The sequence below is a fragment of the Triticum urartu genome, chromosome 4, assembly GCF_003073215.2.
Source record: "Triticum urartu cultivar G1812 chromosome 4, Tu2.1, whole genome shotgun sequence".
NCBI classification, from domain to species: Eukaryota; Viridiplantae; Streptophyta; class Magnoliopsida; order Poales; family Poaceae; genus Triticum; species Triticum urartu.
In genome coordinates, this window is record NC_053025.1 from 406356472 (window position 1) to 406373346 (window position 16875).

Consider the following 16875-nt stretch of genomic DNA (forward strand, 5'->3'; position numbering starts at 1 on the left):
AGTTGGGACGATAACTTGCCGTATGCAGAGTTTTCTTATAACAATAGTTACCAAACCAGTTTGAAGATGGCACCTTTCGAAGCTTTATACGGAAGGAGGTGCAGGACACCATTGTCATGGGACGAAGTTGGAGACCGTCAATTCTTTGGACCAGATTTGATTAAGGAGTCTGAACGGAAAGTTAAGTTGATTCGCGATAGGCTCAAGGTAGCCCAGTCCAGGCAGAAGAGCTACGCAGATTCTAAACGCAAGGAGACAGTTTACGAAACCGGAGACAGAGTTTATCTCCGAGTATCCCCACTTCGAGGAGTTAAGCGCTTTGGAGTTAAGGGAAAGTTAGCACCGCGTTTCATTGGACCGTATAAGATTTTGTAACGCATGGGAGAAGTCGCTTATAAGTTGGAATTACCAGAGGGACTGTCAGGAGTTCATGATGTATTCCATGTGTCTCAGCTGAAGAAATGTCATGCCGAGATGGCAGAGGTACCGCTAAGAGATACCGTGCCACTCGAAGCGATTCAGTTAAAGGATGACTTAACATATGAGGAGAAGCCAGTCAAGATTCTCGAGTTTGCCAGCAGAGTTACTCGCAGCAAGGTTATCAAGTTTTGCAAAGTTCAGTGGAACCACCATTCAGAGGATGAAGCCACCTGGGAAAGAGAAGAAGATTTGCTCAAGGACCACCCTCACCTATTTTCTAGCCAACCCGAATCTCGAGGGCGAGATTCATCTTAAGGGGGGTAGGTTTGTAACATCCCAAATTTTCAATTTGGAATGTTATACACTAGATCATCATGCATATCATATTTTCTTGCATTTTGGTTGATCCTAGAAATTTCACGCAACTCAAGGACCTTTAGAGAGAGTTGGAGATTTCATTATTTTCATATTTGAGAGTCTTCTCGAATTTGAAAAGAGGATCATTTGATTTATTTATTTCATCTTCAATTATTTTTCCGATATCAAAAATATGAGAGAGGGAATAATATGACTTACCCAAAATTGAGGAAAAATGAAGATTTAATAAATAGATCAAGTTTTGGTTTTGCCGGAGTTTTATTTGCATTTTATTTGGATAGGGAAAAATGCACGTTTTCAAAAATTGCATTTTAGGCCCGGAGTAAAGTTCATTTTGTTCGACTCATTTTTAGGAGTCGGGGAAAATTTACTTTAGTAATTTTGGAGCTCGTTTAGATTTTTCTTTTCTGTGTTTTTCTGCGCGCGAAACCGTTTAAAAAAAACGAGCCTCCCGCCAGGCCAGCCGGGCCAAAGGCCCAGCCAGCCGGCCACCGCCCCAGCCTCCCTGCGCGCCGTGCGCCAGGCAAGGCAGGCGCCAGCCGCCGCCGCCTCTTGCTCTAGTCGAGTCCGGCAAGGGTTAGCCCCTCCCCTTTCCTTTGTTTCGTTTTCCTTTTCCTACTCTATTTCTTGTCCCCTACCCCAAGTCTCCTCACCCCTCACCTATATAAATACCCCAACACCCCCCCTCTAAACCCATCAAATCAAACCCCAAGCCCTCCACCGCACCCCACCCCGCGCCCTACACCGCCGCCGCGCCACCCCACACCCGCGCCGCCGCCGCACTTTGCCAACGCCGCCGCCTTACGCCGCCGCCGCCGGAGCCCCTCGCCAGAGACCTCGCCGGAGGTTGCCCCGCGTCTCTTTTCCTCGGATGGTTTTCTTCTAATCGTTCCAACTCTTTTCTTCTCTTCTGATTCGTTTTCTAGATCGGTTTTTCGTTTCGGTTTTCTTCTCCGAAACCCTAGATCGGATTCGTTTTCTTTCCGATTTAGTTGCCTTTGGACCGTTCGCCGGACCGTTCTTCCTAATGAACGTGATCACTGGATTCTTCTAGGTTAACGAACGTCCGTTCGTTTAACCGTTCTTCTTTTTCTTCTTGTCGGATTTATTCCGCGATCGCGATCTCAGATCCAATCTTCGTTCTAGTTTATCTTCTCGCTCGTTTATCGGAATCAGGTGATTCAAGCGCCTGGAGTTTCGTTTCGAAACCGCCGTTCCATCTAATCAACTTAAACACGTTTTTGCCCCGGTAAAATTTGACCTAGTTTCAACTTGCTAGAACCGAGTTGTTTTCTTCCGCCGTTTGTTTTCCGTTTCTTTGTTCGGTTCGTTCTTTCTTTGCAACCGGAGTTCTTAAGTTGAACTACCTGGTTCGTTCTTTTGTTCGAGTTTTACCTGTGCATTAGATGAGTACTTATTGTATGCTTGTTGTTTGTCTACGATAGATTACCCGGATTGCGCCGCCTGTAACTTCGAAACCCTAGGTCTCGCGGATCATCAGCAAGGCAAGTAACACTTTGATCATACCTTTTCTACGACCCATGTTTTATTGCATTAGATCAATCCTCTCACATTGCATGAATAGGATCTAATTAAATTGTGGGATGGGAAGTAGATGAGGTAGTGCCTATTACCTGTATTTCTATGAAACCTTTGGGAGTTACTTCTACGTTTGCTTATTACGCCATGCTATGCTAGTAGACGTGGACTGGGTGAGTGATATCCATGACAGATGTGATTTTTAATGGTTTATCTAAGGTGGCCACTTAAACACACATCTGGGTGGATTGAGGCACCTGATGTCTATCAGGACTTGCCTGTTTTTTTTCGGACCGCCACCCAGGCTCAAAGGGATCATAAGATCTTTCATGCTAGAAACTTCCGTGTGTAGCCACAAGCCATTATGGGCTCTGGCATAGTTGACTAAGTTGTGCGAACTCTTACGGGGTTGACTAGCAGATGTAGGGGTTGTAGGTGGTACGGTCTACCCCACATGTAAGGTGCTAGCGCTTCTGAAAGGCTGTGTCTCTGTGACGCCCCCGATTTGACCGTACACTAATCATGCACGCAAATGTGTACGATCAAGATCAGGGACTCACGGGAAGATATCACAACACAACTCTAAAACATAAATAAGTCATACAAGCATCATATTACAAGCCAGGGGCCTCGAGGGCTCGAATACAAGAGCTCGATCATAGACGAGTCAGCGGAAGCAACAATATCTGAGTACAGACATAAGTTAAACTAGTTTGCCTTAAGAAGGCTAGCACAAACTGGGATACAGATCGAAAGAGGCGCAGGCCTCCTGCCTGGGATCCTCCTAAACTACTCCTGGTCGTCGTCAGCGGGCAGCATGTAGTAGTAGGCACCTCCGGTGTAGTAGGAGTCGTCGTCGAAGGTGGCGTCTGGCTCCTGGGCTCCAACATCTGGTTGCGACAACCAGGTAGAAGGGATAGGGGAAAAGAGGGAGAAAGCAACCGTGAGTACTCATCCAAAGTACTCGCAAGCAAGGAGCTACACTACATATGCATGGGTATATGTGTAAAGGGCCATATCAGTGGACTGAACTGCAGAATGCCGGAATAAGAGGGGGATAGCTAGTCCTTTTGAAGACTACGCTTCTGGCAGCCTCCATCTTGCAGCATGTAGAAGAGAGTAGACTGAAGTCCTCCAAATATCATCGCATAGCATAATCCTAACCGATGATCCTCCCCTCGTCGCCCTGTGAGAGAGCGACCACCGGTTGTATCTGGCACTTGGAAGGGTGTGTTTTATTAAGTATCCGGTTCTAGTTGTCATAAGGTCAAGGTACAACTCCAAGTCGTCCTATTACCGAAGATCACGGCTATTCGAATAGATTAACTTCCCTGCAGGGGTGCACCACATAACCCAACACGCTCGATCCCATTTGGCCGGACACACTTTCCTGGGTCATGCCCGGCCTCGTAAGATCAACACGTCGCAGCCCTACCTAGGCACAACAGAGAGGTCAGCAGGCCGGTCTAAATCCTATGGCGCAGGGGTCTAGGCCCATCGCCCTTTGCACACCTGCACGTTGCGAACGCGGCCGGAAGCAGAACTAGCCCCCTTAATACAAGAGCAGGCTTACGGTCCAATCTGGCGCGCGCCACTCAGTCGCTGACGTCATGAAGGCTTCGGCTGATACCACGACGTCGAGTGCCCATAACTGTCCCCGCGTAGATGGTTAGTGCGTATAGGCCAGTAGCCAGACTCAGATCAAATACCAAGATCTCGTTAAACGTGTTAAGTATCTGCGAACGCCGACCAGGGCCAGGCCCACCTCTCTCCTAGGTGGTCTCAACCTGCCCCTGTCGATCCGCCACAAAGTAACAGTCGGGGGCCGTCGGGAACCCAGGCCCACCTCTACCGGGATGGAGCCACCTGCCCCTTCAGCCCCCATCTCCGAACAGTATCATAAGTAAGGTAACTGTGTAAAGTATATAGTATATGCCCGTGATCACCTCCCGAAGTGATCACGGCCCAGTAGTATAGCATGGCAGACGGACAAGAGTGTAGGGCCACTGATGGAACACTAGCATCCTATACTAAGCAGTAGGATAGCAGGTAATGGTAACGACAGTAGTAGCAAGGACAGGCTATGCATCAGGATAGGAATAACGGAAAGCAGTAACATGCTACACTACTCTAATGCAAGCAGTATAGAGAAGAGTAGGCGATATCTAGTGATCAAAGGGGGGGCTTGCCTGGTTGCTCAGACAAGAAGGAGGGGTCGTCGGTGACGTAGTCGACCACAGGGGCATCAGCATCGTCACTGGGTCTACCGGAGAGAAGAGGGGGAAGAAACAGTAAATACATAGCAAGCAAGTGCATAACAGGACAACAAGCAGAGCTAGACGTGTTCTAACACGGTATGAGGTGATACCGGTGAAGGGGGGAAACATCCGGGAAAGTATCCCCGGTGTTCCGTGTTTCTGGACAGATGAACCGGAGGTGAAATGTTGCAGGTTCACTATGCTAGGGACGCGTGGCAGACGAACGGGCGGCGTATCCGGATTCGTCTCATCGTTCTGAGCAACTTTCATGTTGAAAATAATTTAATCCGAGTTACGGATTAAAAGATATGATTTTCTAAAGATTTTATTAATTTCTAAAATTTAATTAATTATTTAATTAATTCGAAAATGGATTTATGACATCAGCATGATGTCATGCTGACATCAGCAGTCAACAGGGGTTGACTGGGTCAAACTGACGCGTGGGTCCAGTGGGACCCACCTGTCATACTCTGTTAGGTTAATTAGGGTTAGTTGAACTAATTACTGTTTAATTAAGCTAACAGGTTGATTAGATTAATTAATTAAGGTTAATTAACTTAATTAATTTAGTTAATTAATTAATTAATTAAATTTATTTTTATTTTAATTATTGTTTTATTTATTTTTATATACTTTTTTATTTAACGTTCTGGGGGCGGGCCCCCTTTGTCATAGGGGCCTGGGGGCTAACGGGCGTGCGGTTGCCGCGGGTGCGGGCGCTAGGCGTCGGCGCCCGACTGGGCGAGCGCCCAGATCGACAGGCAAGGGGGCCAGCCACGGGAGTGGCGAGGCCGCCAGCGTGGCCGCCGGCGCCCACGATGCCGGCCAAGGAAACGGAGGGCGGCGCCACGGGAGGGCGGTGACGGGCGTTCAGCGCGGCAAGGCCTCATGCGAGAGGAGGAGAGTGGGGCGGTCGGAGCTGGCCGCGGACATGGCGGCGTCGGCGGTGCAGGGGGGTGCAGGAGCGGGGCAAGGCGAACGGCGCAACAGCGGGTCGCGCGAGGCAGGGCACAGCGACCATGGGGGTGAGGCGGATGCGGTGTGGGGCGTAGCCGGGCGCGGCCATCGTGCGGTGGATCGGCGCTGGCATGGGGGCGCACCTGGGCGCGGCATGCGGGAGAGGGAAGGAGAGGGGGGAGGCTCATGCTCACGGTGGGCGTAGGGTCAGGGCAGCGGGGCTCGGGGTGGTCGACGGCGACGATCGGGCGACGAGGAGGCAGGCCGTTGAGGTGGTCCGGCGAGGAAGGCCGCGGCAGTGGCGTTCCGTGCGGCGGCGGCGGCGGTTCGATCCCCCCGATCCAATCGGGGGCGCAGAGGAGGGGAAAGGGGGAGGCTTGCGGAGGGAGGCGAGGCGACGGCAGCAGGGCGGCGCCGGCGACGGGCGCCATCGTCGAGGTCGCGGGCGGGGCGGGATCGGGGCGATCCCGATTCAGATCGAGGAGGAGCGGGCGACGTGGGGATCGAGCGAGTGGGGGTGTGGGGATTTAGGGTTTCGGTCGACGGGGGGTTATGGGGAGTGGGGTGGGCCGGCCTAGTGGCCCAGAGGCCAGCGAGGCCGAAGCCCAATGGGGGAGGGGGTTTGCTCTTCCCCCTTTTTTTTGCTACTGTTTTCTATTTATTTCAGCTGCCATATGCCTTTTGTTCACTATGAAACTTTGCACATAATTCCTAGTCAACATTATAAGGTCGCACAAAAAGTTTGAGGCCAATTGGAAACGTTCAAATTATAGTTGAATAAAAATGCTTTTATTTAATCTTGTTATTCCACTAAATGAATTCCAGGGGCAATTTGGGAAACCAAATGTGGTTGGTTCCAACATATTCATTACTTAGTGAATATTTGCCACCCATCGAACATTTTTACTTATCAGTTTGAAGAAATATTATTTTGACTTTATTTTAAATTTTGAATTTGCCTTTGATTTTATCAAGTGGCAATTTGGCTTAGTTAATCTTGATGACCTGGCACCATTAGTCTGGAGTTACTGTAGCTTAACTATCCGGGCGTTACAGTCTCGGTCATCCGTCTTCTCAAACACCCTGTAGTGCGAGAAACCAAACGGAGGCGATCGAGTCTTGTGGGGAAAAGTGCGCAAACCTCTGCAAAGTGTACAAACTAATCATGATTAGCCGTGTCCCCAGTTATGGACATCTTGAGTATCTAGTACTTGAATATCATGTGAATCTCATCATGTTACTTCTAATTAATGTTGTTTGTTGGGTTTTAATTTTTTAATTGGGATCGGAATGCTGTCAACCATTCTCGATGTTTAACAACCACCATGATAGTTAAATAAATTTATTCCTTTGCAGTAGGGAAAAACTGGCTTTACGCAAAACTGTAACCATAGAGCTTTCCACCAGCCATATATGCATATAGTATAGCTGTTTCATTCCATTACTCTCTATGTGTTACTTTGCCAGCATATTCCATGTGCTGACCCGTTTTCGGCTGCAACTTCTCATGTTGCAGACTTTTTTTCAGACGACGATTGAGGTGTTTTAGGTCGTGGTTCTATACTCAGTGATGCCGTTGGAGTTGATGGACCCATTTATCTTCCGAGTCTTCCGCTGTTATCGTTATTAGATGGCCTTAAGCCATATTTATTGTAATAAGTTCTCTTTGAGACAACGATGTAATAAGTGTGTGATTGCCACTCTGCTATAAATCCTTCGATGTACTGTGTGGTGTCAGCATTACTGATCCAGGGATGACACCCGAGCACAGTAGACTTGATCCATTCGGATCGGGTCGCCACAAGGTTGAAGACGACGTCGATCCCTACGATCCAGGGGCTCCCGGCTCCAACTGGTGGACGTAGTCGAAGGAGTGGACGTCGGCGAAGCTCGCGGACGAGGTGGCTGGGCGCGGGGAGCTCAGTGGGCGCGTGGATGTCGGAGGCCATGGCGATGTAGGTTTGGCCAAGGGTTGTGAGGGCGAAAGCGGCACGGGGGAGGGCAAAAAGTAAAGCTAGAGTTCGCCAACGCGTCGAGGGGGATCTTATAGACCGTCGAGGAGCCATGAATGCACGGCGCGTGGACGATCCGTCCATGGACGCACGAGCAACGGCCAGCACCCCCCCTGATGAACAGGGGTTGGATATGGGGAGCTGGTGGGCTGGGCGTGTCCTGTAGCGAGCAGGCCTAGGCGCATAGTAGCTAGGTTTCTATTTTTCCTTTTATTTCCTGTTATGTATTTATTTGAGCGAGCAAGCAATTTTTGTTAAAGATGATATTTGTCACATAAATACAAGGTTGCAAGTTTAAATGGCACACGGAGTTTCATGTGGTTTGGAAACATATAAATATTTGTTTTATTTAAAATAGCCAATTTAAATGATATTGGGCCACTTTATATTTTACTAGGGATTAATTTGTGAGTCAAATGATGTTAGTGCCAACATGACAAATGATCAGGGGATTTTGTAGAATAATGTGAACATTTTAGTTTTATTGTTTCAAGAAAATATTATATTTGACTTTATTTTAAATTTGAAGTTGAACTAGGTTTGGATCAAAAATGAATTTTAGCAAAATTAATTGTGATGATGTGGCACCATTAGTGGGAGATTACTATAGCATGATTCTTGGGGTGTGACACCCCCAAGAACTCAACACCACCGTGCGACGGCCACGCGATGGGCGCCAACTGTCGTGGTTTTGTCACGACAGATGTCCTCGTGAAAGGACTATGTCTAGAGGCCATTGCAACTAGGAGGTCGCTTGAGAGGGGTTGATTGGGAAACGGACACAAAATTACCCAGGTTCAGCCCCTCACGATGGAGGTAAAGACCTACTTCCCGCTTGATTGATATTGCTGGAAATCTTGATTACAAGGATGCAGATTTGCTAACCTAGCTCTGGATTAATTGCAACTTAGTCTTTTCGTCCCCAGGAGATCCCCTTTATGCACAGGTTGAGACCCTAGGTTTACACTGAGTCCGGATCATACTACGACCCGTGTTCTATCCTGCTTTCTACTTATCTCCCAAGTAAAGAGAGTCTTTGCCTTTTGGGCCTTCGTTAAGCCGACCTGTAATACTTCTTTACGAGCCGACCTTTAACAAGCCATGCCTTAGTCTTCTGGTCCTTCGTCATACATGTTGATCTGGTGGGCTGAAGTGACCCCCGGTGTGCTCCTGGACGGGTCGTTTCTTCCTAGTCGAGTCACTCAGTGGGGAATATCCCCAACACGGGGGATGTGACAGCCCTGCCTGGTCGCCACCTGATGCTCGTGGAGGAGCCGCTCAGCTTCCTCTTGCACCACGTGCAGGGCTGCCTCGGCCAACACCGACCCTGCTCAGAGGAGCCCTGCCCTTGTCCTTGCCCTTGACGACGGTGATGGTGGCCTCTCTCAGGGACCACTCCTCCCCGATCTTGGCGAGCTCCCCATCGAGGCTATGCAGACGTCTTCCTCGTGGTCATCGACCGGTCTTGGGCCCAGGTCGACACCTCTCGTCGGATTTTGCGGACATCGCCCATTGCGCCTCTCCCTCCTTGTCACCTCCCTGGCTGTCTTCTCCTCCGCCACCACGATGAGGAGCCACTGCTTACGCAAGCGAGGTAGTAGAGAAGGTGCTCACTCGCCTTTGTGGTCGCTGGGGGCACCTCCTCCTTCATGGCCTTGCTGCGCCAGACGCAACACGACGGCGATGGCGGCCCGTTGATGTGAGTGTACCGGGTGTGCGGCAGCGAAGTCGGTGCCTCCTTCATGTAGCGTCCAATTTGGATTTCGTGGTTATGCCAGAGGGAGGCAGGCTCCGTCTTGATGCGGCGGAAAGGCGGCAATGCTGGCTCCGCCTTGACATGGTGGCAAGGGGGTGACGCCGGATCCACCTTGACACGATGGAGCGGCGGCTAGGGTGGCGCCGGTCGCGGTCCTTTAGGAATAGCTAGGGTGTGCCGACCTACTGGTCCTCAAGTGCGAGAAATAGCTAGGTTGTGCCTACCGAGCGCTAGGTAGTGCCTACCATCTAGGTAAATGAGCCTGGTGAGTTAGCTTAGGTGCTGGTCAGAGTTGTTTATTATCTGTTGCTTGCGGTGATGAACTGTCCTTAATTTGCACAGGAGGAACGTACCGAGGGAGTACATGGCCTGACCATTTAGCGTCGGGAAGAGCTTCTGGTTTTGTGGACCTTTTCGGTTTTGGGAACCTTCTAGAAACTTCTTGAACCATTTTTTTCTTTTCGGTTGTTTTTACAGATTTTTTCATTTTTCTTTTGTTTTCATTTTTTCTTCTATTTTCATAAATTTTAAAAAATATTCAATATCCTAAAATTTGATTTTTTTTTTGCTTTTTCAAAAAAAGTTTGATTAAAAACACGCTTTCTAAATAATGTTTAGAATTTCAGAAAAAAAATCCCATTTTGAAAGTATCAAAAAATGCTTGTATTAAAAATTTTGTTCGTGTTCCAACAAATCTTCATGTTTTTAAAAAAGTGTTCAAATTTTTGATAATATATTCTCGTTTTAATTTGTTTTCACAAATTTGAAAACATGTTCAAAAATATGAAAAACTGATCGTATTTTGTAAAATGGTTTATGTTTTTCAAAGAAATTAACGTTTTCAAAAATTGTTTGGATTTGTTTTTCAAGCTGACCAAGAAACTTCCTAGCTAATGTATTTCGGTTCGATGGAGCGTTTTTCCGGTTTGTCCTCGATCCACTAGCGCGCTATAGGGTTTAGGTACGTACTCCCAGTGCAAACTAATGTAAAAGTGTTTAGATCATTAAAGTAGTGATCTAAAATTGCTCTTTTAGTGATCTAAACGCTTTTATATTAGTTTAAAAGAAAGGAGTACACAGGAAAATGTGAAACGGCTTAGGGCCTGTTCGGTATTCGCTCGCTCCTGTGTGAGTCGAGGGCAATTCGATGCTTAATGTGTTCAATAGGTGCGGAAACTATATCTTGTTTATAGCAAGGCTACCTGCCGTTTCGCCTGAAGTATTTATCTGCGCCCTACACTATTGGGCCGGCTTATTTTTGTGCGTTATTCGCTTGCTCGTGCTAGCCGTCTGGCTTGACTTCGCTCGTTCTCTTCAGTTCTTTTTCGTCTTCATTTTGTTTTTGCTTTTGAGTTTCTTTATTTTTACACCTGTTTTCTGTTTTCTTTGCTTTTTCACCGGGTTTCTTTGCTTCTTCCATGTTTTTCACTGATTTTTTCTTTGAGGTTTTTACTGGGATTTTTTTCTTTTCTTTCTTTCTTCATTTTCTTTGTTTTTCTTTCTTTCTTTCTTTCTTTCTTGGGTTTTAGTTGATTTTTTCTTTGTTTCTTCATTGCTTTTATTTGTTTTCATCCTTTCGCATTGGTTCTCTTCGGTTTTCATTTTCTCTTTTTTGTTTTCTCTGTTTTTCGGATTAGTTTACATCGAGTTTCTTTGTTTTTTGTTTCTTTATCGATTTTTCATCGCTTCATTTTTTGTTCAACACATGTGAAATGTTTTCAGTTCACATTCAATAATTTTTGTATAAATCAGAAACATTTTTTATATACATGTTTAACATTTTGAAAGACATGATTAACATTTTTGAAAACGTATAATTTTTTATGTCTAATTTTCTCCATACACATTGTACATTTTTTATATATCTAATACATTTCTTAATACACTTTTAATATAATATTAATATTTTTTGAATATGTGGTCAACATTTTAAATACACAGTGATCATTTTTAATGGCAATAAACATTTTTCATACATAATGTACATTTTTTGTACAAATAAGGAACATTCACACACACACACACACACACACATGATTTACATTTGTTAAATAAGTATATACTTTTCTAAAGTATAGGTTTTTTATGTCCACTTTTATTTAATATACATTTTACATTTTCCCTATAGATCAGAAACTTTTTTATACAGGTTAAAAGTGTTTAAAGACATGATCAATATTTTTTCAAACACGTTATATCTTTTTCTTATATATTTTTCATATACACGACAAACATTTTTTGTATACACATTTAGCATTTTTCAAATGCTTGATTAAAATTATCTTAACATTTTTAAAATGTTTATGTATTTTTATAATATAGTATATATTTAGAATATTTGAAATTAAAAATAAAACAAAAGGAAAAAATAAATAAAAGCAGAAAAAACGAGCTAGTGTCCTGCCTCGCCTGGACTGGCCCATTTAGGGAAGCTCGTAATGCAAGTGCACCATGCGTCTTGCTATAAGTGAGACATAGGTGCGCCATTCATAAGATCTCCTTGTTAGACTATGTGGTGGGAGCAACTAATTATGTGTTACCCCTTGAGGGGGATCTTCAGGGGTCACTTTTGATGCTTTGGAGCATGTAGGTGGTGCGTTTATACCATATGTTGGACACTCTCTCTAGATTTTTATTTATTATTATTTTTACCCGTCTCGGATTTCGATGAGTTTTTTTGCCTTTTTGGTTTTCGCCCGGGTTTTCCTAGGTTTGGGAGAAGTGCTATTGCGAGCACATTTTTTGCGTGGAAAAGAAAATTATGATTCCACGAGAAGCACATAGTTGCTTCTTGTGGAGGCACAACTTTGCTTCCGTGAGAAGCACAACTGTGCTTGTCGGAAAAGGAAAAATATCCGTACTTCTACGAGAAGCGCAGATGAAAAAAAAACGGTGCTTCCTCAAGAAATACAGATTTACTTCTCGTGGAGGCATAATTTTGCTTTTGCGTTGTGCTTCTCAATGGAAAAAACCTAGCTTCCACAAGAAGCATTGTGCTTCTCGGAAAGGAAAAAAGGTGGAAAACCGCTATCTTGCTTCTGGCTCCATTTTTCATTCATTTTTGTGGTTGCCTTTTTTGTTTTCATTCTTTATCCCTTTTTATTGTTTCTTTGTCATTTTTTCCTAGTTTTCTGTTTGTTCATGAAAAAAATTCGTCAAAACCTATTAACATGAGATCTAGTTTTCAAGACGTCGACGCGAAAATTCCAACGGTGAAAACAGTTTAGGATTTGGATGCATGGTTCAAGAGATAAATCTTTTGAATAAACGAATCTAGAAAGAAAAGGAACAACTATTAGGTTGCGACAAGTGACGAACATGTAGTGGGTCACTTCTTAGCGCGTGAGATGGTGGAGGTGACCTTGGCAAGGGGTAACCCTTTACTAGTGATTTCATTGTGTGGTGCTATGTGGGCGGGAATTAGCTAGGTAGCGCTCGTGGGTTGGGCCAAAGGGTGAGAGGGAGGCTGGTTGGGAATTCATTTTCCTTTTTTTACAGAAAATAGAAAAGGTAGGTTTTGGAAATATTTTGTGGGCCAAATGAGTTCCAAATGGCGTGCAAATTTATAGGTGGCCTCTCTAGTATGTCTCATTACCACACAAAAATATCCAAGCCATTCGGATAAGCTTTGGCAATAATTTTTAATAGAAGGGGAGAAAAAGAATAAAGAGGTTTGATCTAGAGGTAGGTGTTAGGCTTGTGCTAAAATTGTGAAAAAATTTCGGAGATCCCAAATGTTACAAAGAGCAGTGCGCAATGTGTGGAGGTGAGTCTTGGGCTAGAAGACCAAAGGGAGAAGGTTTAGATATTCACCATTCAATAAAATTAGCAAAAATAATTTGTGGTTTAAAAAAAAACCCCAAATTAAACCCTTAACAAACATAATAGGATGCTTACAAATGCTGATGAAATGCACATCATGCACAATCAACTACTAAGGGAAGTGTTGATCCTGGGCTGTTACGGTGCATTAGTTCGATGAAGAGGGCGATGGCTTGCTTCCATTTAGGGAAAAATAGTGGCAAACGAATTTTTTGTGTGTGATTAAACAAGTACCCCCTCCGTCCCATAATACAAGAGCGCTTTTGACACTATATTATATATACTCCTATATAGTATACAAGTGTCAAGTTATATAGACCGTTGGATCTTTGTGATCGAACGGCTCACATTCAATTGCTTTAGGTAAGGACCACATGGCCAAATGCAGACCATTGGATAAAGTAATCTGACGGCACATGACGTTGGGATTCATGATGGGAGGCACCCTTGTGTTGTGTTATGAGACTGCTACCGTCAGAGTGTTGCGGGCTCGTGATTCTTCCTCTTGCTACTGCTACTAGAAAGAAATCTCTGGCACGGTGCCCGTGAGAGAGTGATGCCCACCAGTAGCAGTGTAGCACCATTCATCTGGAAAAAAGTACTACTAATGTACGTACTAGGCAACGTGGTGAGAGAGAGAGAGAAAAAACTGCATACAACAACGCACCCTCCGACAGTTCACATTCAAGTGCTTTAGATAGAAAAAAGAGAACTTAATATGTGTTGTAACTAAACAACATTATTACTTTATCTTATAAACAAGTTTCACAAAATTATGAACCGAGTTGGATGGTTATACTCGATCAAACTTCGGGTTTGACATATGTTTGTCTCATTAAGACGGAATATTCTTTCAGTGGAGATGGCGTTTCCGTGTTAGCAAGTCACCTGTGATGACTTCGTCAATCATTGTATTATTCAAAAATAAAATATCATGACTCAAGTTTTCCTTTGTTTCACCACTACTTTGCGTACACTTCTAATTGATCGTTCTAATCAGTGTATGATACATGCGTATGGAATTTACCTGATCTTGCTATTTGTTAAATATATTAATAATATGATTATGTACTAAACAAAAATGCCTTCAATCACTCTGAAGGCACAACATTTTTCATCAGAATAATAATCCTTAAACCTACACGTGCATGGCACGTGCGATGTACTAGTACTACATCTCTATATGGCAGAATCACAGTCGCCAAACTAAAAACAGTTGAATCAGGTGCACTGGTTGCCTTCAGTACATACAATTTGAAGGTATAAAAAGAAGAGAATACGGAAATATCTAAAATATGAAGTCTCTATCTCTCAATCTTGAGCAGTACGTGTTTCATTTCGACCCTGAAGAAACTATGAAAATAAGCTCATCTAGGGATGCATGCTGTCTGGTCCTAAAGCCCGATGGATCGAAGCCAATTAGCCTCTTGCAGAGCAAGATGGTGAAGCGTTGTCTCTAACACACGAAGAAGAGTCAGATCTTCTTCCTCTATAATTCTTTCTTCTTCGTCTGCAAATTAAATAATCCGCAACGTTGTCAGGGCGGACTTTTAACGCTACAAGAAAGTATGCCGCGGGGTAGCTTGAACATGCATGTACATACCTTGGATGCAGCTGAGTAGGCGGATTTGGGCGACGAGGCTGAGGACGCCGACTTGGGCGACGCGGCTGAATCCGCCGACTCGGGCGATGAGGCTGAATCTGCCGACTCGGGCGATGAGGCGGGGGATGTGGCGGGGGCTCCTCCACTGGAGCCTTTTTTAGAGGGAGGAGAGTTCCCAGTTGGCGGTGGCAGAATCCAAGAGTCGCCGAAGATGTAGTGTGTGCCGATGAAGGGCTTGGCCTGGGCCTCGGTGAGATCCACAGCCCACCCGACCCTCTTCCTCGCGTCCGACCCCGGCCCGCTGCATTTGAACTCGCCGTAGTAGATCCCGCTACTGCACGCACGTACGCATGCATTCGATAAACATGAGTGATGGGATCCCTTAATAAAGAACATGCATGAGCGAGAATGTCCACAATGAACTTGCTTGATCCTCCATCCATCCATAATGTAAAAAAGGAGTCCCATGCATGCATGTTAGATGTGACCTTACCTCTCAGGCTGCTTGATGTTCCATCCGTCCCATCCAACTGGCACCACCTCCTTGCTCATCTCGGTGTAGGCGTAGATGACACGCGACGAGTCCCCCCACGCCCTGCCAAGATAGATATCCCCCCCGCCTTCGCTCATGATGCTGCAGTTCTTGAACGAGAACCCGCTCTCGATAGCGCCCTCGATGGTCTTGGTCCGCTGCTGCGCCGTGAGAACGGCGATCTCCTTCACGATGGACACGATGCGGCAGTTCTCGTACAAGGACCTCCCAAACCCGAAGATGAAGTCCACGCTCCCTTTGATCACGCAGTCCTTGAAGTAGTGCAGCCCCTTGTGGTCGTACAGCGTGTCCTGCCCGCCGTCGATGGTGCAGTTGTAGAAGGCCTGCTTGGTGCCGAACGTACGCAGCGCCACCGCCTGCCCGCCCTTGGCCCCCGGCTTGGCCAGTGGCGCGTCGTTCTTGAACACGACGCCGTACGCCACGAAGTAGTCGGACTCGATGGCGCAGGTGGTGCTCCCCACCGTGCCCACCGGCTTCCCGTCTTTCCCTAGCGTCGCAGCGGTGTCGCTCCAGGCGATGATGGCCGGGTTCTTGGGATCGGACTTGAAAGTCACGTAGGGCTTGCTGAGGTTGAGGAAGATCTTCTCACGGTACTCGCCGGGTTTCAGGTCCAGGATTACGCGACCGGTGTTGCCCTCCGGGATGGCGTCGATCGCGGCCGTGATGGTCTTGTAGTCACCACCGCCCTTGGGGTCCACCACGTAGGTGGTCTTGTTATCCTCCGCCTTGGACAGGGACTCGTCGATGGTGCTGCCGGTGTCACCCACCGCCTTCTTCGCGTACAACGCCTGGTTGATCGCGAAGTCTTTCTGGTTCGCCGACAACCAGCTGTCGAACGCACCAGCCGTCCCCGCCGTCGCGACGGAACCCGACGGCAGCGACGCCACTAGGGCCGCCAGCGCCAGGAGCAGGGGAAGCGCCATGTTGCGGCCCATGGGTAACTAACTCACTGGTAGCCCGTCGATCGTCGTCTCCCTCTCCTAGGTTCTGGCGGAATGGTGTTGGCGTATATGTAGTGCGTCTTGGCAAATGTATGGCCGCCTGGCCCTGGCTCGTCGCCATTTTTGGAGTGGAAGCTAGTGGAGGTGGAGGTCTAACAGCGCGCGATGTCTCGTCTCCGTCCGCACATGTAGGGTAAGATGTACCTATTCTTAGGAGAATGGATTCTCTCTGGTGCATGCATTAGTCCATTGATTATTTTGGATGGGGTCACCGCATGAAGCTTTTGATAGAGATGACCTGCTTCACCCATCCACGCCTTTTATTTTACCTTTTAAATTTGAATCTACTGCATCCCTTGAACTAAAAGTATAATTTATGTTTCATTTGCATATTTGTGCTCCTTGAGACGAGGGCTTTCAAATAAGAGCACTCGTGAATTCGTTTTGACATGTTTTAAAATTCTTCACTAAGTTTCATCTGTTAGAACTTGATATGAGGAAGGATAAAATCATCAAGTTATAAATACTAAACATAAAAACCCTAACCCCCAATCATAAGCTCTAAGTCCTCAACCCTAAAATAGTAAACTCTAAACCCTAAAACAAACGAAACTTGGTAAAGAACTTAATATT

General features: G+C 46.0%; 1 protein-coding gene across 1 annotated transcript in view; it reads right to left on the reverse strand.

Moving 5' to 3' along the window:
* The window catches only part of LOC125554775 (putative pectinesterase 63), a 56478-nt gene extending 39862 nt beyond the window's left edge, over nucleotides 1-16616 (reverse strand). Inside the window, exons 1-2 of the mRNA XM_048718201.1 lie at nucleotides 15242-16616; nucleotides 14749-15082 (exon numbers count right to left, since the gene is read on the reverse strand). Coding sequence (XP_048574158.1) covers nucleotides 14749-15082; nucleotides 15242-16236 — 1329 coding nt within the window. The 5' untranslated portion in view covers nucleotides 16237-16616. The remainder of the gene's footprint in view (nucleotides 1-14748; nucleotides 15083-15241) is intronic.
* Nucleotides 16617-16875: the final 259 nt, after the last annotated feature.